An 18,974-nucleotide genomic window follows, 5' to 3' on the forward strand; every position below is an offset into this window, starting at 1 on the left:
ATCATGTAATGCGACGGGAAGATAACCGATGGTCGCAAATAGTAAATGACTAGATTCCAGGAGAAGACAAACGTATAAGAGGCTGTATGATGTTGAATGGGCGAATGAGATTAAGTCGGCGGAGATTATATGGGCGCAGCTGACATAAGAACGGGTTCATTGTAAAGATATGGAGAGGCCTTTGGCCTTCAGCGGGATGGCGCTCACCAAAGCAAGCTTTCAAGCATATTAGTCCTGTTGCAAAATGAAATAGGAGCGTGCACTACACGAATAAATGCATCAGCAAAAAGTTGTATCTTACCTTGATATGCGACATGGGAACAGGCTTTCCAACGCTCTCATAATCATCAATACTTATGTCGGTGGCAGTGGCAGCCCCACATGTTTCGCTCATGCCGTAGACTAATACCGAAAAAGAATGATGGACAAAAAGTTAGAATTTTAAGGGCAAAATGTGTTTAGCGAAAACACTTTTCATCTCCGCATCCTTCCAACACGACAATATACGTGCTGTTCCGTGATGCCAAAATAGCAATAAAACTTTAGCTAGATTAATCCATCACGCCTTAAAGTGGAAATTGGTAAGCCATTATACAAAACAAAAATTACCTAACGTGAGTAGTGCAATACAGTTTAGAGAACACAGAAACGAAGTAAATATGCACCTGAGATGAGAAAGTAAGTACCTAACTGTGGGGAAAAAAAAAAGCAGGCGAGGGAGAGGATATTTGAGGAGGTTTGCAAAAACTAATTGTCCCTGTTAACATGAGCGATTAAGATATAAGTACACTATAAACGTAAGTAAAATATCGCCGCACAGTCTCTAACTGCAACAACTTGTGGCTGATGAATGAAGCCAGAAAAGGCACAGCGGTAGCAGTAGGCAGATGACAGAACTGCCCAGCACGTTACCATGGCGGAATGCTTTCAGCTTGAACATGTCGATAATGGCCTTCGCCATTGTGGTTGGCGTGGTCGACCCTCCAACGAGCAGCGTTTTCATAGTGCTCACATCGTACTTGTCCACATGAACGCATTGCACCATCTTCTGGACATATGTTGGAAACAGGAGCATTAGCGTGGCCTGCAAGAGAGCGAAAGAAAGAAAAACGTCAAGCTGAAGGTCCTGAGCAGCGTTTACGTTCCTTAAACACTGAAACCGTGGCTCGATTCTCTTTACTCAGTTTGATGGCATCCGCCATAAGAGGCGACACAAAGCAACGGATTTATTGTCGTTTGTGTATTCGTTTAAGCATGCCCATACGTCAGCATGAACGACCAACTAGCCTCTTTTAAAGCAGTGCTTTATTAGCTGACTACAGACTATAGCGTCTCGATATCCGCCTGGACTGTATTTTGTGTTGCTATACTTAGCGTGGGAAACGGGAGTGCTATTGCAGTGTGTAGACGGGACAGAGCTCGTGCCCAGCCGTTCATCAGAACCAGTGAGTAGATTTTATCTTAATCCGCAAGCGAAATTCACTAACCCAGCTTCGCGGCATACTACAGCCTACACGGTGCAAGACGCTCTCCTATGAAAGCTGTGCCTCAAGAGGCTCCTAGCGAATGTCCACGTGATTCTGGCTGCTGCCTTGACTATCGGATTTCCCAAAACTTCCTTCAAAGCCTCTATAAACAATGAGCTGACACAACCAGCGAAAGTCACCGACATCAACTCGAGGATGTCATATGCAAGACTACTGCAGCTGAATGGCTATTGCTGTGTGAGTGCTCCAAGGTCATTTGTGGCTGCTTCTTTTCCTAAGCACATTTTTCATGCCCTTCAGAACTTGCCTGTCCCCGATTTCACGCATAATAAAGCTGGTGGCGTTTCGCTTCGTAGTGTCGCGTTAACGCTAATGCTTGGGACAAGAGGCCCATATGCGCCCCTTGCGAACGGGCGGACACCTACTGCCACCCTGTTGCGACATTTTCAACCTTTCTCCGGACGCATGTTTTGATACTGTCCATATTGATCTTTAGGAATGCTTCCTCCCTAGCAATGCAACATGTGCTTGCTCACCTGCTTAGACAGGTAGTATGTACGTACACTCTTTGCCTTGAAGCAGTGCCGCCCCCCGGCATTTCTGCTGTTACCGTCGCGGCTGCCTTCGTCTTTACTGTATAGACAATTTGTACGTCCGCCTACCATCATCACAAGCCAAAGGCAATTAGTTCGAGTCATCTCTGTTCGCTGACCTTAGCCTCCACGCACCGACCCTGTAAAGTGAAGTTTTAGAATGTTTCCTTGGCGCGGTTCAGGTGTCCACAGAAACAAGTGTGACGGATACTGCGCCATTGCCTTCCTGTGAACAAATTATTATTATTATTATTATTATTATTATTATTATTATTATTATTATTATTATTATTATTATTATTATTATTATTATTATTATTAATAGAACGCTTCCATTGCCATCTAAAGACCGCACTAACGCCCCTTGCCATATTAACGGAGTGAGTTCAGCGCCCGCACCTCACCCTGGTGGGTATTCGGTGCGTCTTTAAAAGAAACCTCGCCAGCTCCATAGCTGGGCATGTATTTTGGCGCACCACTTCGCCTTCCCACCAATTTTTTCGAGTTGCTGAATCGCATCCTACTCCAAGGAGTACATCAAGTTCATCGGATCGTTAATAAATGGTTCAATAGGGTACCAGTTAAGGTATGTGGCTGTCACACACACGATATTGACACTATCAAGGACTTCAGTTCCGCGAATATAAGCATATTACGGCTTTTATCCAGCGCGCTAAGTCATGTTGCTCGGCTGAGAACGGAAACCACCGTAGTGCAACCAGCGCGTCTCGGTGGTTGTCAACCTGTTCATACCATTCCACTCTTTACACCTACCTCTAACCTGTGTAATAGCTTGAATCCTTGCCAGTGTACAAACCTTGTGCCTTTCAATCGACTTGAGAACGCTCTCCGGATCATAGAGCGCCGTGACCACTACGCTGGCGCCCACCGTGAAGCAGGTGCTGTAGAGCCACAGACCGGACACATGCGTGAATGGGGCAGTGCCGAGCATCGTGTCGCTGCCCCTTATGAGGCGCACCCCGTCGTCCCTGAAAAGTAGGGTTGGAAAGGTGATTAAAAATATATCTTAGAGCCCTTTTTTTTTATGGCGCCGCATCCAAACATGTGTTCTTTTTTTTTACCGAACTTTATCAATATTTACGAATGCTTGTAGTTACCATAGCTGGAAACGCAATTGTAACTGAACATTATATTTATTCCATTCCCACTGTGAAAGTGTTAGTGAACTGCTTTGGGCCACATTCTTTCTTCTTTTTGCTTCAAATGACAGCAAGCAATAATGACGATATCCTAAGCAAGAATAAATGCAGGGGTAACACGCAGGCCTGGCGAAGACCTCTCATAAACTTGAACTTACGGATTCGTAAAGAAAAAGATAAAAACGCGTTTAGTCAAGTAAATTATTTAGTTATTTTGTGTCGCTTACGCTCAGAATTGGTTACTGGCGCTTATGAGTCAAAGAGCCTCTCGGACGCGTGCTATCTCTAAGGAAATCAAGCATGTTGAAATCAAGTTTCTAGAGCTGTTTTCGCAGCAATGAGATTGGCAACTCTCTAGAAGTGCAAACGAGATGAGAAAATCAATATGAGTGCACTGTGCGGTACGTTTTGTGATTTTTCTTTAAAATCATCAGCCTCTTCTAGCAAACCACGTACATCTGTATCATTTCTGAAGACAACCGAGCCAAAACATTCGCTCTTAAAAAAATAATAATAATGAGGTACAGCCATGAGATCTGAGTTATCTCCAAGCACTGAAACTGGTGGTGAGGGGTGCTAGCGAAAATCTACTTTCGTGAGGACATTATTTCTGTTTACGTATTCTATGAAATAATGTGCTCACAACGCTTGATGTCGTTACAAAATGGGGCACTTTTTTCTCTACGTTAATGCCTATATGTGGCTTTTTTTTTCAGTTACAGACAGGAGTGACTGTCCTTTGTACAATATTGATGATGACAGTTTTAAATTCTAGATAATGTCTCTTCTGGCAGTGGGTGCCGGGGCAAGGTTGTAGCTCGTGGCTCTCTTCGAAACAATATTATATATATATATATATATATATATATATATATATATATATATATACACAACCATTATAGAGAACGCGGTCAACCAATAATGAAAAATTCAGCAGCGCAGCCTCGAAATGTTAGCAGGAATTTATAGCGGGAATCTCAAACAGATCAATTACGCTCAAATTTAGTACGTATGAGAGTCTCATAGACAGGTATTTTAATTCCGAGGACAGCCGCTGAGTTCTGAGCTGCCAGCGAAGCCGACTGCTGAGGGATAGCGTTAGAGAAAAATTAAGAGCAGCTCCACCAAAAGACGTTTCATGATGCCTCGAAACATAATGCTTACGTAAGTCCTTTCAAGTGCAGCTGCATTAAGTTTTGGTGGGGAGGGTTCCATGTACAGCATTCCCTCCGACAGAGCTAGCATGTTTGAAGTTTGAAGTGTGAAGTTTATTCTTAGCTTCCTTACACAGAAACTAAAGGATCCCGAAAAAAAAGGTGCGTACTTGTACCATGACCAGGTTCAGAGCCCCATACAATTTGTACACAGGGGAAACAGCGCGGTACAGATGAAATTGTTTTTTTTTCCACTCAAAGATGCAAATATACAATAGAAAAATACAACAGTAAGAAGCACTTAACAAGCTGAAAAAATTAAAAAATGAAAAAAAAAACAACAACAACAACAGTAACAGGCACTCAAAAATTGCTAAACAATTTTTGACATCGCTGACAGTTTTAATTACAACACTTAGTTCCACATCTTGTTCAGTGTACGTTTAAATACACCAAGTGATGCATGCCGTTCAATAACGGCAACAAGGTCCTTATTTTTGTTCAAAAGTATGGGTATTTGGGATCGCAGGCTTTGCCCCCCGTAATTTGTTCTCAGCTTTGGTAGTCTGTATTGTTTTTTCCTGGAATCAAAATTTTGATTTATGCTCATATATGTCTGTGCAAAATTGTCGCGGTTTTTTCTGATTTCATTGTATATATAAAGATAGATTTACATTTCTATCCCGGGGTAGCTCAGCTTATCACATCGCCACACGAGCATACCAGGAGGAGCGCTTACCCTGACAGAAGGAGCTGAGAGATGATATTGCGATGAGACATCATGACGCCCTTGGGCAAACCGGTTGTGCCACTCGAATACAAGATGGCCAATACACCACGTGGATCAATGCCAGCAGCCGAGTAGCCGGCCTGGAACTCTTTCAGCGTGGAGAAGCGAACCATGCCTTCGTGCTCGCCAAATGTCACCAGCGTCTGCACAGGCAGTAGTGTTTTAGCATCGCGCAATTCGTGACCACTATCGCGATTCACTTCTTGGAGCTACTGTGCAGGTGTAGCTGGGGCTCTACGTAAGCGGATGTCCGACCGCACTATGCACTGTTGCACCAGGACAATGCACCCGCTCACACGGCCCTATCTGTCAAGCAGTTTCTGACTAGTAAAAACATTATTGTGATGGAACATCCTCCTTATTCAAATGATTTGGCTCCATGCGACTTTTTTTTTTTTATTTCCTAAAGTAAATCTTGCTTAAAGGGCACCCATTTTACGTCAGTTGAAGAGGTTCAGGCAAAAACGGAAAATCTCCCGAAGGGCCTTCCAAAAACCTTGTACCAGAACTGTTACCAGCAATGGCAGCACCGAATGCAGAAGTGTGTGAATGCTGAAGGCGACTATTCTGAAGGTGATAATGTCACCGAGAACTGATTCTCTAAGTACAATAATTTATTGGACCAGTCTCGTTTTTTTTGTGTGTGTGTGTCACACCTCGTATTTCTGTGGAAAAACTAATTAATGCGAACCAAGTTGAAATTCAGATAACTTCATTCTAAGTGGCTTTATTATTGTGGCTTACACGTGCTCTCGCACTTTAGGATTACATCTTTCAGTGGAGGTAACTCAGCCGGAAGTGATATCGAAAGATACAATAGCGATGCGCTCGAAAAGTTTCCACCTAGGATCTCTCGAATATGGTGTTTTTATGTTTGTAAATTAAATTGCAGCGGACCCTCTTGAAAGGCGAGCGCTTTTATGGGTAGAAGGGCGCGATATGCTGCCATAAAAACAAAACGACATATCAATGCCTCTCCGAGCGCTCGCTGTCATAGTGTCGATCCACTGCCTGGCCGTTAAGTGCTGGGAAGCCAGATAACTATTCAAACGTGGCGGCGCTGCTGATCTTCCGCAGCATATTTACGTTCAAAGTAAAGCTAGATTTCCAAGGGTTCGTGCTCACTCGGAGAAAATGGCTACGCTGACGTAACATATGTTTTCTTACATCCGCCCATTGATTTGATACGAAACAAACAGTGGATTGGCCATGTATACTGTCTGATTCGCTGAATAAAGCACGGAATCTCGAAATATGTTTCGCAGCTTTTGCTGCTTTTTTTTTTTGTATGTAGTTAGAGATTCAAAAGAATATAAGAGAACGCATGTATTAGCACATTAAAATTTTTCCCTATATTTGTTTTTGTTTTTTAGATATAGCACGGCTTCATTAAGGCGCCCCATCAAGTCAGAAACAGCGAGAGAACTGAGCGTTGCTTGATTCATAGAAAAAAAACTATGCGAAAACTATGGCCCTACTTGTATTCTTTATGATATTAATTTTATTTCTGGAGACAAAAATTGAATGCGCATAGAACAGAGCATGGAAAAACTAAATTTTGGGTCTCATTGCACGATAAAGGAATGGTATGGATAAATGTACGATACACGATAAGAAAAATATCTGGCTTTCAGTGCACACTTTCTGCAATGAAGTGTGTGTGCTTCGAGAGGGTGTCGATATCCGAGTAGTAATGATGTCCTAGCTCATTCCTTCTCAAGAGTACATGGGAGAACTATAAGTAAATAATTTGTCTCCCTCTCTTCCCACCATGAAAGTGGAGTGTGCGTTACTATTAAGGGTTAAACTTTTGTTTTTATGAGGGTTGTGCTTTTGATTTTGAACATTGGTCGGAGTGTTTTTCGGTGTTCACTATAATAAACCCCTTCGGACTTTCTGGGTGAAAAGTAATTTCGATGGATGAGCTACACGCCTTTTCGGAGAATTGTGTTATGTCCTGTGTTGAGTTTTACGGTACAAAGACAGCTAAGGCTGTGATGCACCAAGCACGAAGCCAAAGTATCTCGTGTTTAATGGGCTACACTTTACTCCACAGTTCGATTTAGACCTTTGCTTTCATTTGACTACATGTGGCCAAACAATACGTGCATTTTCACTGGATGAATGCTGGATGAAAAGGAACGTGCTTGCACTAAAATCGAGTGAAATATACGCTCCTAACAGTTTCAAAATTTGGGCGAAAGAATGGGATGTGGTCTTGTGTGCGCAGTCCATCTCCATATTCGGTTTTGTCAATTGTAAGTTATGTGACGCGTGTGTGTCCAGAACGAAGATGACATATGATTACTTTCTATCACAAGCTACTGGTGGCTACACGATTTCCGTTCTCCCAAAATGGGTTTCACGAAGGGCAGTTTGTTGTTTGCTTCATTTTTTCAGCCAATTTGTCCTTTTATTCTTCTATGGGGCCATGCTCATTTTCTTGACTTCGTCATTGCAACTAACTTTGGGCAGCACATTTGTCTGTTGCACGTCAGTGTAGAGGAATATGGTGATACCAAAGTGACTCGGAACCAACGCGCTGAAATGTAGCAAAATTGAAGTAATGCAGCCATCAGACAAGAACGCAAGTGAAAATTCACCGCTAAGCACAACTTCGGCGGGTAATCGTTCATTTGTCGCGTTGGGTTGAGCCAGAGTGCAGGGCATCACGGGGTATGAGTGTTGATGGCTGTCATGGAAGTGCCGCTCAATCGTCGCGGGTGGGAAGTTAACTGGTTAACTGATTAACTGTTCTGAGGGTGTGCTGATGGTTAACAAATGACGGTTAGCTAGCCGGAAGCTAAGAGGCGGCAATTTCCGGTCTGCAGTGGCGTATAAATTAGGAGACAAATGCTTAAAACTGTACACCCGGCCAATTCTTTAACAGTACCGAACGACTGTCGACTTCCCGGCGCTGCTGTGCCGGAAAACGTAGGAGATGACAAGGCAAGCGAGGGCAAAGTCATGCCGATGATTTCTGTTGCTGCAGTGAGTCTCGTCTGCTAGGCTCTTCTAAGGAGTGCGAAGTGACCGCTGCCACAATCGGTTGGTATATACCGGGGCCCCAAGAAGTTGCCACTACTTGTTTTTATCCGCTGCATTTAGTGCGGATAATATGCGTGATGAAGAACACATATTTGCAACAAACAACCTAATATGCAAAATATTTATTTGTGCTCGTTACTTTCGGAACAAATAACTGTCGAGAACATAAAAAAAAAACCGGCCCATTAATTAATTTCAAAACAACCCTCCTGGAGACAGTACCTGAAAGTGGAACCGGGGACAAGTGTAGTACTTAAAACGTTGCAAATAACCTCGACTAATCAAAGCTCCAAGAACACAGCTGATAGAACAAGCCCTCTCAGAAGTAGCGCATGAAAGTTGATTCGACGGGCGGCTTTCGACGGAGCAGAACAGCCAAGCAGACCAGGCATCGCTCTAGCCGTTCATAAAATTCCGCCCTCATGCTCGTTCCCTCTCCCGATTTCCGTTCCCCCTTTCTGGCGACGCTGCACCGGAAAGACGATGATTGCGCGTTACAGTTAAAGAATTGGCAGGATGTACAACCGTGCTGCTTATCCAACAATGCCAGAGTCACATCACGGCCTCTGACCTCTTTGCTCAGTTATTTATTAGCTTCTCTTCTGTGTACTCCGTACTTACCAGTCAGCCAGCTATGGCTTGCATGTCAAGAATAGTGACCTGTTTTCCGTTAAAACCTAATTTTTGAAAACGTAATTCGGCGTATTTTATCATTCTTTTTTTTTTTTGTTTAAACCGCAAAACCAAAACATGTGATTTTTTTTCTCGTTTATTAATCACTAGTTGCTACATTTAGGTAGAATTAATATCCTTTAACCTCATCCCCCCGAACACGGCAGATAAAATGCTCATTACGGCTGTCGGTCCCTCAAGCGCAAGAGAAACAAGTTACCTTGACTGTCGGCACGGTTTCACAAGCAGCCTTGGTTTTTTCGGCCATTGCGTCGTCGCAGAAAACCAGTTTGGGGCCAGAGTCACTGAACTGGTACTGGACTTCACCTGAATTCATAAAAGAAAGGTAAATATCAAAGTTAAGAAAAAGCTGCTTTTTTTTTTTTAATTATTATTGGTGATAAAACGATACGCGGTAGCCCGTAGCAGAGTAAGCAGGTGGACATTTTATATGTGCTACCAGCACGTAACTTTGCGTCTTATTCAATTTATACTTTAAGGTCAGACTGAAATGTTCATTTCAACATGTAAACGTTATTTGAATTAGACGTAAATACTTTTAAATTGTCCAGTTGTGATTACCTTCATTTGGCTGCCTCTTGGTGTTTATTGGATGTTGCTTTTGATAGAGACATTGCGTCCTCTTGTCTAGGCTCATGATTTCGAAGCGAAACAAGCTTTTGTTACAATTCCTTTCAGCATGTGAGAAACAGGACAGCTTATTTACCAAATGTGCGCGTTTTTGAGGACCGAACTATTCCAGAACCACTCCATAAAAGAGGACACAAAGTTACTTCTTGGTCGATCGTTTTAATCCCAGTGCTTTCACATTTGGCCTCTATAGAAATGCAGCCGGAAGTGAGTGAATGAACCAGCGCTCTTCGGCAGGACTGCATGGCCACTCTGTCGCCGCGGCTCATTCATTCAAAAGGGCAAGGTTTACCAGTAACGTGAACAGTACTAGCAATGAAGGCGCAAGACATACATAACTGTGGACCCCTGCGAAAAATAAATGTGGACACACTTTTTAGCACAATGCAACAGTGGCGGAAATTCATTCGCACTTGTTTTCGAAACGAACTCGTATATTGTAAGGAAGCTACCACTTTCTCATCTACGAAGGTCACGTGGATGACACGTATAACCTTCCCGGCTATGTCTACACGCGGTGTGCATTCATGTATATGCTACGTGTGAGATCTAAACAAAGGAAATACAGCAAAAGAAAGAAAGAAAGAAAGAAAGAAAGAAAGAAAGAAAGAAAGAAAGAAAGAAAGAAAGAAAGAAAGAAAGAAAGAAGAGAGGAGAAATTAAGGAAAGAATGTGTTCCGAAAGAGGAGTGAAAGAGGATGCGCTTACGTTGGGTGAGGTTGCCCTTGGCAAAGACCATGCGACCACCGGCGAGAACTGTGCCATAAAAAGCGGTTATCAAGTCGACGTTGACACCGCTGTGGATGCCTGCTAGGTCTCCCGGCTGGAAGCCCAGGCTTCGGAGGCCGGCCGCCACGCGTCGGCACGAATCCTCCAGCTGCCTGTAGGTGCACGACTCGCCCGTTTCGCCGTCCACCTGTGGAGAGCGGAGACCGTGCCAGTGGATACATCTTTATGGACAGTAATGGCGCCGCGCGCCACTCGGCTTCTGGCACCAGAAACCTTCCATTGTCTGGTGGCACATAATAAGCCTTTCAGATTTGTAGCTTGCTTATGGTACTAGTCAGAAGATACAGATAATAGCGAAATTCGCGTATTCTGAAGTAAGACACCATGGATCTCAGTAAGGCAAATAAATGAAAAAGTATTGATGAACATTATTCAGATGATAACCTTATACAATTTATAAAAAGCAACAAGAACAGCTCACACTTCTTCACAATAAGATAGCAGTTGGAAAAAGTACGAACATGTTAGACCACGCGCCACAACAGGTACCCGTGCCCATTTGCTGTCGGCTAGCCCCCACCATAACGCGATTTTCAATTCAATTTTATTCCTTTTGAGGTTGATGTTTTGACAAGCTACGGGTGAGTTTCGCTGCCAATTATTGAAATCACAAATTACTGTAATATACCCATCATCCACACATGTTCGAATAAGTTCCTACTCATTGTTCTTGATATTTAGAATTGCCATAAAGACCGTGCAAGCGTGTATGCGATTAAGTCCAACGCCCGCAATAAATTCAGGAACAGCAAAGTCGCACCAAGCGCCTATTGTTGGCTATCTTGACGACGATAATATGTGTCCATTGACTGATATCTCTGTAAAGCCTTTCGCACGCACGTTCACACACAGTTTTCAAGCGTCCGCTCTCCGTGCTGACGCACCGCTCACTCCTGTCCTCACGCACTTCGTACTCCCGGAGTTCCCCGGATCGTATACTCTCTCACCGCATGCGATGCACGCGTCGAAATCCAGGCACGTGCGCCAAAGCGGTGGTCGGGACGCACCACTCAGGGTCCAAGGGGCGGACGGCCGTCGCCCAGGGTAAGGAATTGCGCAGTAATAAAAAGACGATCGCTAACAGGAGTGAAAGTGGAAGGAGAGGAATAGGAGTTCGCGTCGGGGTAAATCAGTTGCTATCCATCCCCCGGACACCAAGAGTACCGCCGCGACATTAGGCCGGCATAACCCGTGTCCGATTCCCTCCCCCCAAGAATATCCCACAGAACCTAGAAGAAGTAGTCTTATACAAGGAGAAGCATCGGCGATGCGCCGAAGCCAGAAAACGGCACCGGTCTCAAGAGAGTGCCGAAGAACGTGAACAACGGCTAGGAAAACGGCAAGCGCAAGACGCTGCTAGACGAGCGCGTTGTGCACCTCTAGACACTTGTACGTCGGGTGATGATCCTGCATGGAGTCTTCAGAATGCCTTGGACAGTGATGACTCGGCATCAACAAGAGGACGAGTCTTTAATCGTGGCTAAACACGTGAAGCTACACCCGCAGCTACACTACATGCCGAACCTTAAGCGCAACCATTGCAGTATTGCTTGCGAAACTTACCAGGCTTAACCAGAGCTAAACTACTGCCACTTTTTAAATTTTTTTTTCTTACTCGGAAGAGTCGTTCATCGGATTCAGCGACGAAGATATGTAACGCGCGGTTTAAACGCGCGTTTTCTCGTGTCTTCTAATAAACTATCCGAATTCTTTGCCTGGCATTTCCTGTGTTTACGCCGTATCGAGGACTCACTCTGATGTGCGCCATCTTGAATTTAGTGATCGGTCTTCGGGCCATGTAAGGGCCCAATTCGCCGCGTGCCCGTTTTGGATTTCAACGCCTGGACCTAGCAAGAGCGCACTCACCAATATTTCGTGATCATCTGCATCATGTAGGCGAACGCTTGCTCATTATTTTACGGTATGACAAGGATCAGCGACCTAGTAGACAGGCATCACACTGTACAAGATTGCCCACGAGAGACAACTGCTACGTCACCATTTTGAATACAGGAGCATAAGCTATCTGCGCTATATGCAGCCAGTGCTGAAATTCGGGTCGCTAATGAGCCACTGGTGCGGTCGCTTCTCACCGGCGCTTGAAAGCTGCACTTAGGTTGCCGAACGACAGTGACCTATGCTAGAGGACAAAATGAATCGAAAATGAAAACTCGAAAAATGGAAGCTTATAGAATAAGGGGCCAGGATTAGAGTCTCGTAGGAACTTAAGGAAACGAGAAGTCTCGATCCTTCCCATGTGACTGGTTTGCCATGGGAAAATATTGCTCAAGTATATAAGCTTCAGAATCCATTTGCCAAAACAGGGTCCACTTGCTAGTTTCATGCATGCTACTGAATGCAACATAGTCCTTATAAACAGAAATTTAGGCAAATGAATTAGTACACGATAACGAAGTGCAGGTCACATTTTCGAACTGCGGCAACAGCTCAGAGAAACAAGGCGATTGCATTTAGATGGTCATGCACTCACCGTAGCCTTCAACTATATGGTTAACCAAAGGCTTACTTAACGACATATTATGTTTCTGCTCTCCTTTCCAACCATAGTGATGTGTGATTGCTATTGGGTCCCTGGTAGTGACGCTTCATGCATTCCCTTATTGCAACGCGCCACCTTTGAAACCTTTGTAGGCTGCTGTGTTCGTATTAGAAAATTCTAACTGCACATCAATAAACTGGTCTAACGCACCAAAGACGTCATCAAATTTCTTTTATTGCGATTTTAACTTCATGCAATCCAACGCATCTGCTTCTCATAACGACAGACCACTACCTCGAAATCTGACACTGATTTCATACCCATATAACTTGTTAGAATCGTATTTGCCGGAACTGACTGAATATTCCATTCACCGAGTTCCCCGGCCAACAATGAGGGTATCCGCCCTCCCGAAAAGGTTGAAGCCGCCAACTGTCCTCACCCCACTTCCTTGCGATAATTGTACCATTGACTGTATTTGCTTAACTTTACATGCGTTTCGTCGCATATTGCACTGCTATTATTAAGCTTCGAAGCCCTCGTCATCAGCGGCAAGTCCGCACCGCCTTTATTAGTAGTCTATGGACACATAAAGAACTAATTTCTTTTTCGCTCTCTCTTTCCTTTCTCCCCTTTGTTCCCCTGCTCACGTGGGGCATCGCTTAGTTAACCTTCGTGCCTTTCGGTTCTTCTATTCTCTCTCTCTCTCTCTCTCTCTCTCTCTCTCTCTCTCTCTCTCTCTCTCTCTCTCTATCTCTCTCTTTAATATGCTCAGAGTCGACAGTCTTCACGGAGGTTAAGAGCCAGCTCACGAAAGTTGCCTTAGCTACACACTCTGCATCCGAGGCTTTCACTGCCCTCGTGGCGAATGCACCCAGAATCGCCGTCGCCACAGTACTTCATCAGTCCGTCGTCGCGTCTGGCAGCCATTCGCCTTCTTCTCAAAGCTGTTGTCAGGCGTGTAGACATGGTGCAGCGCTTTCGGCAGCGAACTTCTGCTAATTTGTCTATACAAGGAGCAATTCCGCACTTTTTTTTTTAAAGCACGGTACCTTACCCTTTTTATAGACCACAGACTAGTCTACGCCATCGGGTCTCTAGGAATGACTTACTCCGATCGAGAGATAAGACAGTTCGTGTTTCTCTCTGAGTTTTGCGCGAAGTTCAACAAAACAAATGTCCATTAAACATTGCAGATGGCACCCAGAACTGCGTGTAAGCTAATACAACATCTCGAGTTTCGCGTGAGGAAAACTAGTCAACGTCCAGCAACATGACGTTGGGCTACGGCGCCTAAGATTCGCTACATACAATGCACTTACATCTTCAGGATTTCACGTGCTCAGGCAAGACGCTCCACTGGTCCGCCCTGGTTGCTCTCTCCCAATGTTTTGATTAATACAAGGCGCCGCACCTTTGACGATGCACTTGCTCTTGCCCATCGTGAAATCAAAGCCTTCGAAATGCTTGCAGCTGCGTGATACGTTTGACCAGGGACGCATGTCGACTTGCGAGATTTGGAACGCCCCATTCTCGGGTCATGACGACGGCGAAATTGTAAACTTAACCTTCAACTCTGTTTCCATTCACGAACTAGAAAATTTTCCCGACTTCACTTCGTTTTATTTCTCAGTTATGCCCATTCCTGGCGGTAACGCGTTACTTTTTTCAGTAACTTTGTAACGTACGTACTCCTTGCCATTTCGCAACTGTAAGGGCAATGTACTTACTTTAACATTTTTCGTTAACGTGAGGTGTCAGGCTACTAGTCAACCTTTATTCCATTTGTCCCCCCCGCTCCCCTTCCCCCTCCGCCTTCCGCCATTTCTTATTTATTTTTTTTTTCTGAAGAAAAAGCGCGGAACACCTGAACTGAAAAGCGGCGACCCTGGTTACGGCTCGCATGCACGACACAAAACAAATGCCCTTCATGGCGCACCCAACCAAAAGAAAAAAAAATGATAACAATAGCCAAAAAGCACGAAACACGTCCACGAACACACATTCACACATTTGCTTGTTGCTTACATTCAACAGCGAGTTATTAGAAAGTTGTCGTTGCAATACTCTAGCGCCATTTATCAACTTTGCCATTAACCATTTATTGCAGAAGTGTGGTAGCCGGCGCACTTAAAGGTAATCACAGTTTTGCGGTAAAAACACACCTTCGAAGCCCCGCTACGACGCTTCCGTGTTGTCGAGTTAGAATAGGCGGTGAGAGCCACTGTGCGGTTTTTAACGAGACGGCGTTAAATGATCGCTCTCCAGGAAATCCAGTCAGCGTAACAAATTCCTCAAATTTTATTTCGTTACAATGTCTGGGCATAGTTACGGCCCCATGAGTGGTTTGTGATTGGAAACATATGCACTCAAACGGAGAGAACCGTTTTTAATCGGGCAAAAAGATTGCATCATAGCGGCCTTACATCCTCACACGAATTCCATCCACAACTTACGAACCAAGGTCGCGAGGCATGGTTGTTCCAAAAGAAATAGTGCGCGGAGACCAGGAGATCTTGTATTCCTTCACTACCCATCTTTATGCGCTGTAAAAGATCGATATATCTGCGTCGGCAGTAAAACGGGCAAGTAGCGTAAAAAATTATGAGCATGTAAAAAAAGAAAGAGCCGTGAGATCTGGATACCTTTAACATTTAGAACTCACGCCAAAGTTAAAATGTATCTAGCTTGCTTTTTGCGCAAGCCTTATGGTAGATACCGCGCCGTGTTCAACTGTAACACTAAATAGAATAAATGTTCTTGCTCTACCATACATCCGTTGTACAACTCCATCACATTGACGGCGCGCGCTCACGAGTCCTCATTAATTTCTTCCTCGCCTATCGTTCACATTACGTCGCCACTATCGACAAGCAATAGCGAGTTTGAGAAAATATTTAACGAAGTGTCTAAAGGTACGTCCGACGGATCCATTCGATTCTCGTAAAGATACGGCGGACGTCGATATACAGGCTCATGGCTATATGCACGTCGAACGCGGCCCCATTCCGCTTGCTACGCGTGAATGGATCTCATCCTCTATGATATCAGCTAGCCGCGACTCTCGATGAGGTGCTACGAAGAGTGCATCCGTTCTAACATAGATCACGGTCTTCACTTAGGGTTGTGTACGGCAAACATCGCTGTCAAGCACATAGCTGCAGGCGATATGCTACGTACTGCACCAGCTCCACCAGCTGGCATCGAGATACGCACATTCACGAGCAGCTTTCGCTTCGCACTAAACTATCACCCCGATCTGCCCGTAATGCGAGCGAGCTATTCCTAGCATTTACGCTGTCTTAGGTCCTGCATCGACCTCTGAAGATCTAGCGCCGGCACAACACACACACACCTCGTCGTGCAGCTGAACATTCGGCAGTCCAAAGTATGTATGTGAAATGGCATTGTGCTCGTTCCTCACATGCAGACCGAGGAAACAGGATGTTTTTAGCTAAATTCTTCGTTTAAATTCTACCTCAGAGCCGTGGCAGAAGACATGCCGAATCTACTAGAGGCCTGCACATCGACTCGTCGAGGCGAAGACCTACTGCACCGCACCGCAAGAGTGCACAACCGGAAAGCCGGAAGCGTGAATGATCCGAATTCCCTGTGAACAGCAATGTTCTTTGGTATATAGGGGATTACTAGACTAAAGTGCTTAGGCTGCATCTTTTTCTTGTCGTTAAAGTTTATGTAGTTTAAACCCCCGCATGCTCGAGGTTAGCGTGACCCGACTGAACGGCCGCGCAGCTTTGAAACGATCGGGATCGATATGCATGCATCGCCGGGCTTAGGTACGCGGTAGAAAATGTGCGCTGCACATTTCGTTGAAGAAGCTGACTCTTGGAATTTTGCAGAGTGTGCCATGCAAGCGATCGTTGCTACAACCACGCATCCATGTTCCCACGGCTGGCCTACTCCGAGGCGCATAAATGTTCAACCGTGGACGTATCAATGATCGAAGAGAGGACAGATTTTCACAATATTGGGCGCGAAATCGATAGCTACCAGTGCTCAGTGTTAGAGAAATTCTGCCTTGATCATGCGCAATTCAGTGTTTCAGGTGTGGTCAGTAGCTATATAAGTTTGAACAGTTCGCCTTTCAAGTCAGCGGCGCCAGCGATGGATCGGTGGAGCGATTTTCCACGCTACACCGCTGTCTTGCTAGAAAGCCTATCTAGGCGGCGTTTGACATTCACCTGCTTTTTGTTGGCCCCGTAATTGAAAGCAACGCCTTCAGAAACGCGTTAAATGTTCAAAAATGTATTCTCTTCAACAGTTTCACTCCAGGCTGTCAAAGCAGGCGGACGTTGATAAAACAGTTGAGCACTCCAGTCTTTAGAAATCTGTACAATCACCTTCAGTTTGTAAAATTATTGGAATAGGTCACTTTCCGATCGCTGGGACATAGACCCTCATGACAGCACTGTCACGTGAATAAGGACCACACCAGGCCGAAAGCTTGTCTCATATAACATAGCTAACCAAGGTACACCTTACTACAGCATTGTGTTGATTTTTATGGTGCCTAAGCGACTAATGCTGCCATGCACCAAGAACAAAATTTAATGTATTTATTTTGTGTGTAATGACTAAAATGTTCTTTAGGATGTAGCTTGTTTAGGAACATTTTAGGAAACCAAAAATGCAGGAAATTTGCACGTCTCTCCTAGGATCATGCTGGGATGGAAATGGATCTGTTGGAAATTGTACAAAATGTTTCCTCTTTTCTCGACTCTGGCGCATGTGTAAGATATGGTTTATTGTTAGTTCATCTCCACACTCCTTGCATATTGGTTTGTCCTCTTTCATAAGCATGAAGCTGTGTGTGAGGTTTGGGTATGTGTTTTGTGAAGATGACCTAAAATGTCCTCCATGTTGTGTTTTTGATTACTGCATGATTTCCATTCCTTAATGACAGGTTTGACAAGTATAGTTTGTAGTTTATTTCAATGTTTCAAAAATCCTGCCATTTCACTCTCACTTTTCTTTGTACAAGCTTCTTGGTATCTTCATGCAGCATATTCACCCTCTGTAATTTAGCATTGCGTCAAGGTAACCTGGTTATTTCTTTTCACCTTTCAAGACTACTGTCCCGATTTCATAAAGTTTCTGACGACAGGAACTCCTTGGAAGTCATAGAAATAAATGAGATCCACAATCATGAGCTATCTAGGGTATGCATATACATGTCCATCGCTCAGTGGAATGGCGTCAGCACGCTGTTAGAACAGGTCTTGAGATAACAACAACCATTGTCTGAGGTGGTCCTTTAATGGGCATTGAAATGCTATGTAACTACAGGTACTGATAGAACTCTTGATCATGTTATGTGATGATGCGATCCTTGCATGAATATAGGTATACATTTCAGAATCTGCAGTGCACCACTTGACCATTTGCCACCAGTTTGTGTGAAAATGTATTTTTCATGCATGTTAACCAGTGTTTAACAGATGACCCCTGTGCACAAGCCAAAAGTGCCACGAGCCAAATGTCACGAGGCCACACGACATGGCAGGAGCTGTTAAGCCAAGCTTACAAAGTTATATTTGAAATATTTCATCTTCAACGTTTCAGCTCCAATTAAGAAAGGTTGAGGCTTACAGAGGTCTATGCCAGGTTGTCTATCACCTAACAGGGCAGCCTACGACCGTATGCTAATGAGTATATCTGAGATAACAGACATGAATTAAGGAATTAGTAGTAATGTTTGTAGCAAAGGGCATGTAAATTAACGAGAATCCACAGTGGGATCTGCAGACAAGAACCATTAACGCTGGCACACCATACCCTTACAGGTGGAGATTAGGAGTCTCCCTAATTTTTTGTCTGCTCAAAGCTTGTCATTTCCTTCGTTCTTCCAGATGAGGAAGATGTGAAAATGATAGCATCTAAAATGCCAGAGACCATCGTTAACAAGGATGCTGATCCCAACAGCGTAAAAAGGAATTTCAGAAAAGATGGGTGACTAGTAATGCTGGCAACAGTTGAAACTAAGTGGAAAGGCATGAAATTGAAATGCAACATATGCAGAGATATGTTGCGAGACGACCAGTCTGTGGTGTGCGACATCTGTCTCCGTTAGTTCCATCAAGTGATTGGCCAAAGCAGATGGGGCTTGTGG

General features: G+C 44.3%; 1 protein-coding gene across 2 annotated transcripts in view; it reads right to left on the reverse strand.

Moving 5' to 3' along the window:
• The window catches only part of LOC146201952 (putative 4-coumarate--CoA ligase 1), a 39,665-nt gene that overhangs the window by 5,105 nt on the left and 15,586 nt on the right, over window positions 1-18,974 (reverse strand). For both annotated transcript variants that reach the window (XM_084587874.1, XM_084587875.1), the window contains exons 2-7: window positions 10,264-10,471; window positions 9,125-9,231; window positions 5,134-5,327; window positions 2,898-3,069; window positions 913-1,084; window positions 302-402 (exon numbers count right to left, since the gene is read on the reverse strand). In XM_084587874.1, coding sequence (XP_084444000.1) covers window positions 302-402; window positions 913-1,084; window positions 2,898-3,069; window positions 5,134-5,327; window positions 9,125-9,231; window positions 10,264-10,471 — 954 coding nt within the window. The remainder of the gene's footprint in view (window positions 1-301; window positions 403-912; window positions 1,085-2,897; window positions 3,070-5,133; window positions 5,328-9,124; window positions 9,232-10,263; window positions 10,472-18,974) is intronic.

The sequence above is a fragment of the Amblyomma maculatum genome, chromosome 1 (genome assembly GCF_055883805.1).
Source record: "Amblyomma maculatum isolate TAMU_Amacu chromosome 1, ASM5588380v1, whole genome shotgun sequence".
NCBI lineage: Eukaryota > Metazoa > Arthropoda > Arachnida > Ixodida > Ixodidae > Amblyomma > Amblyomma maculatum.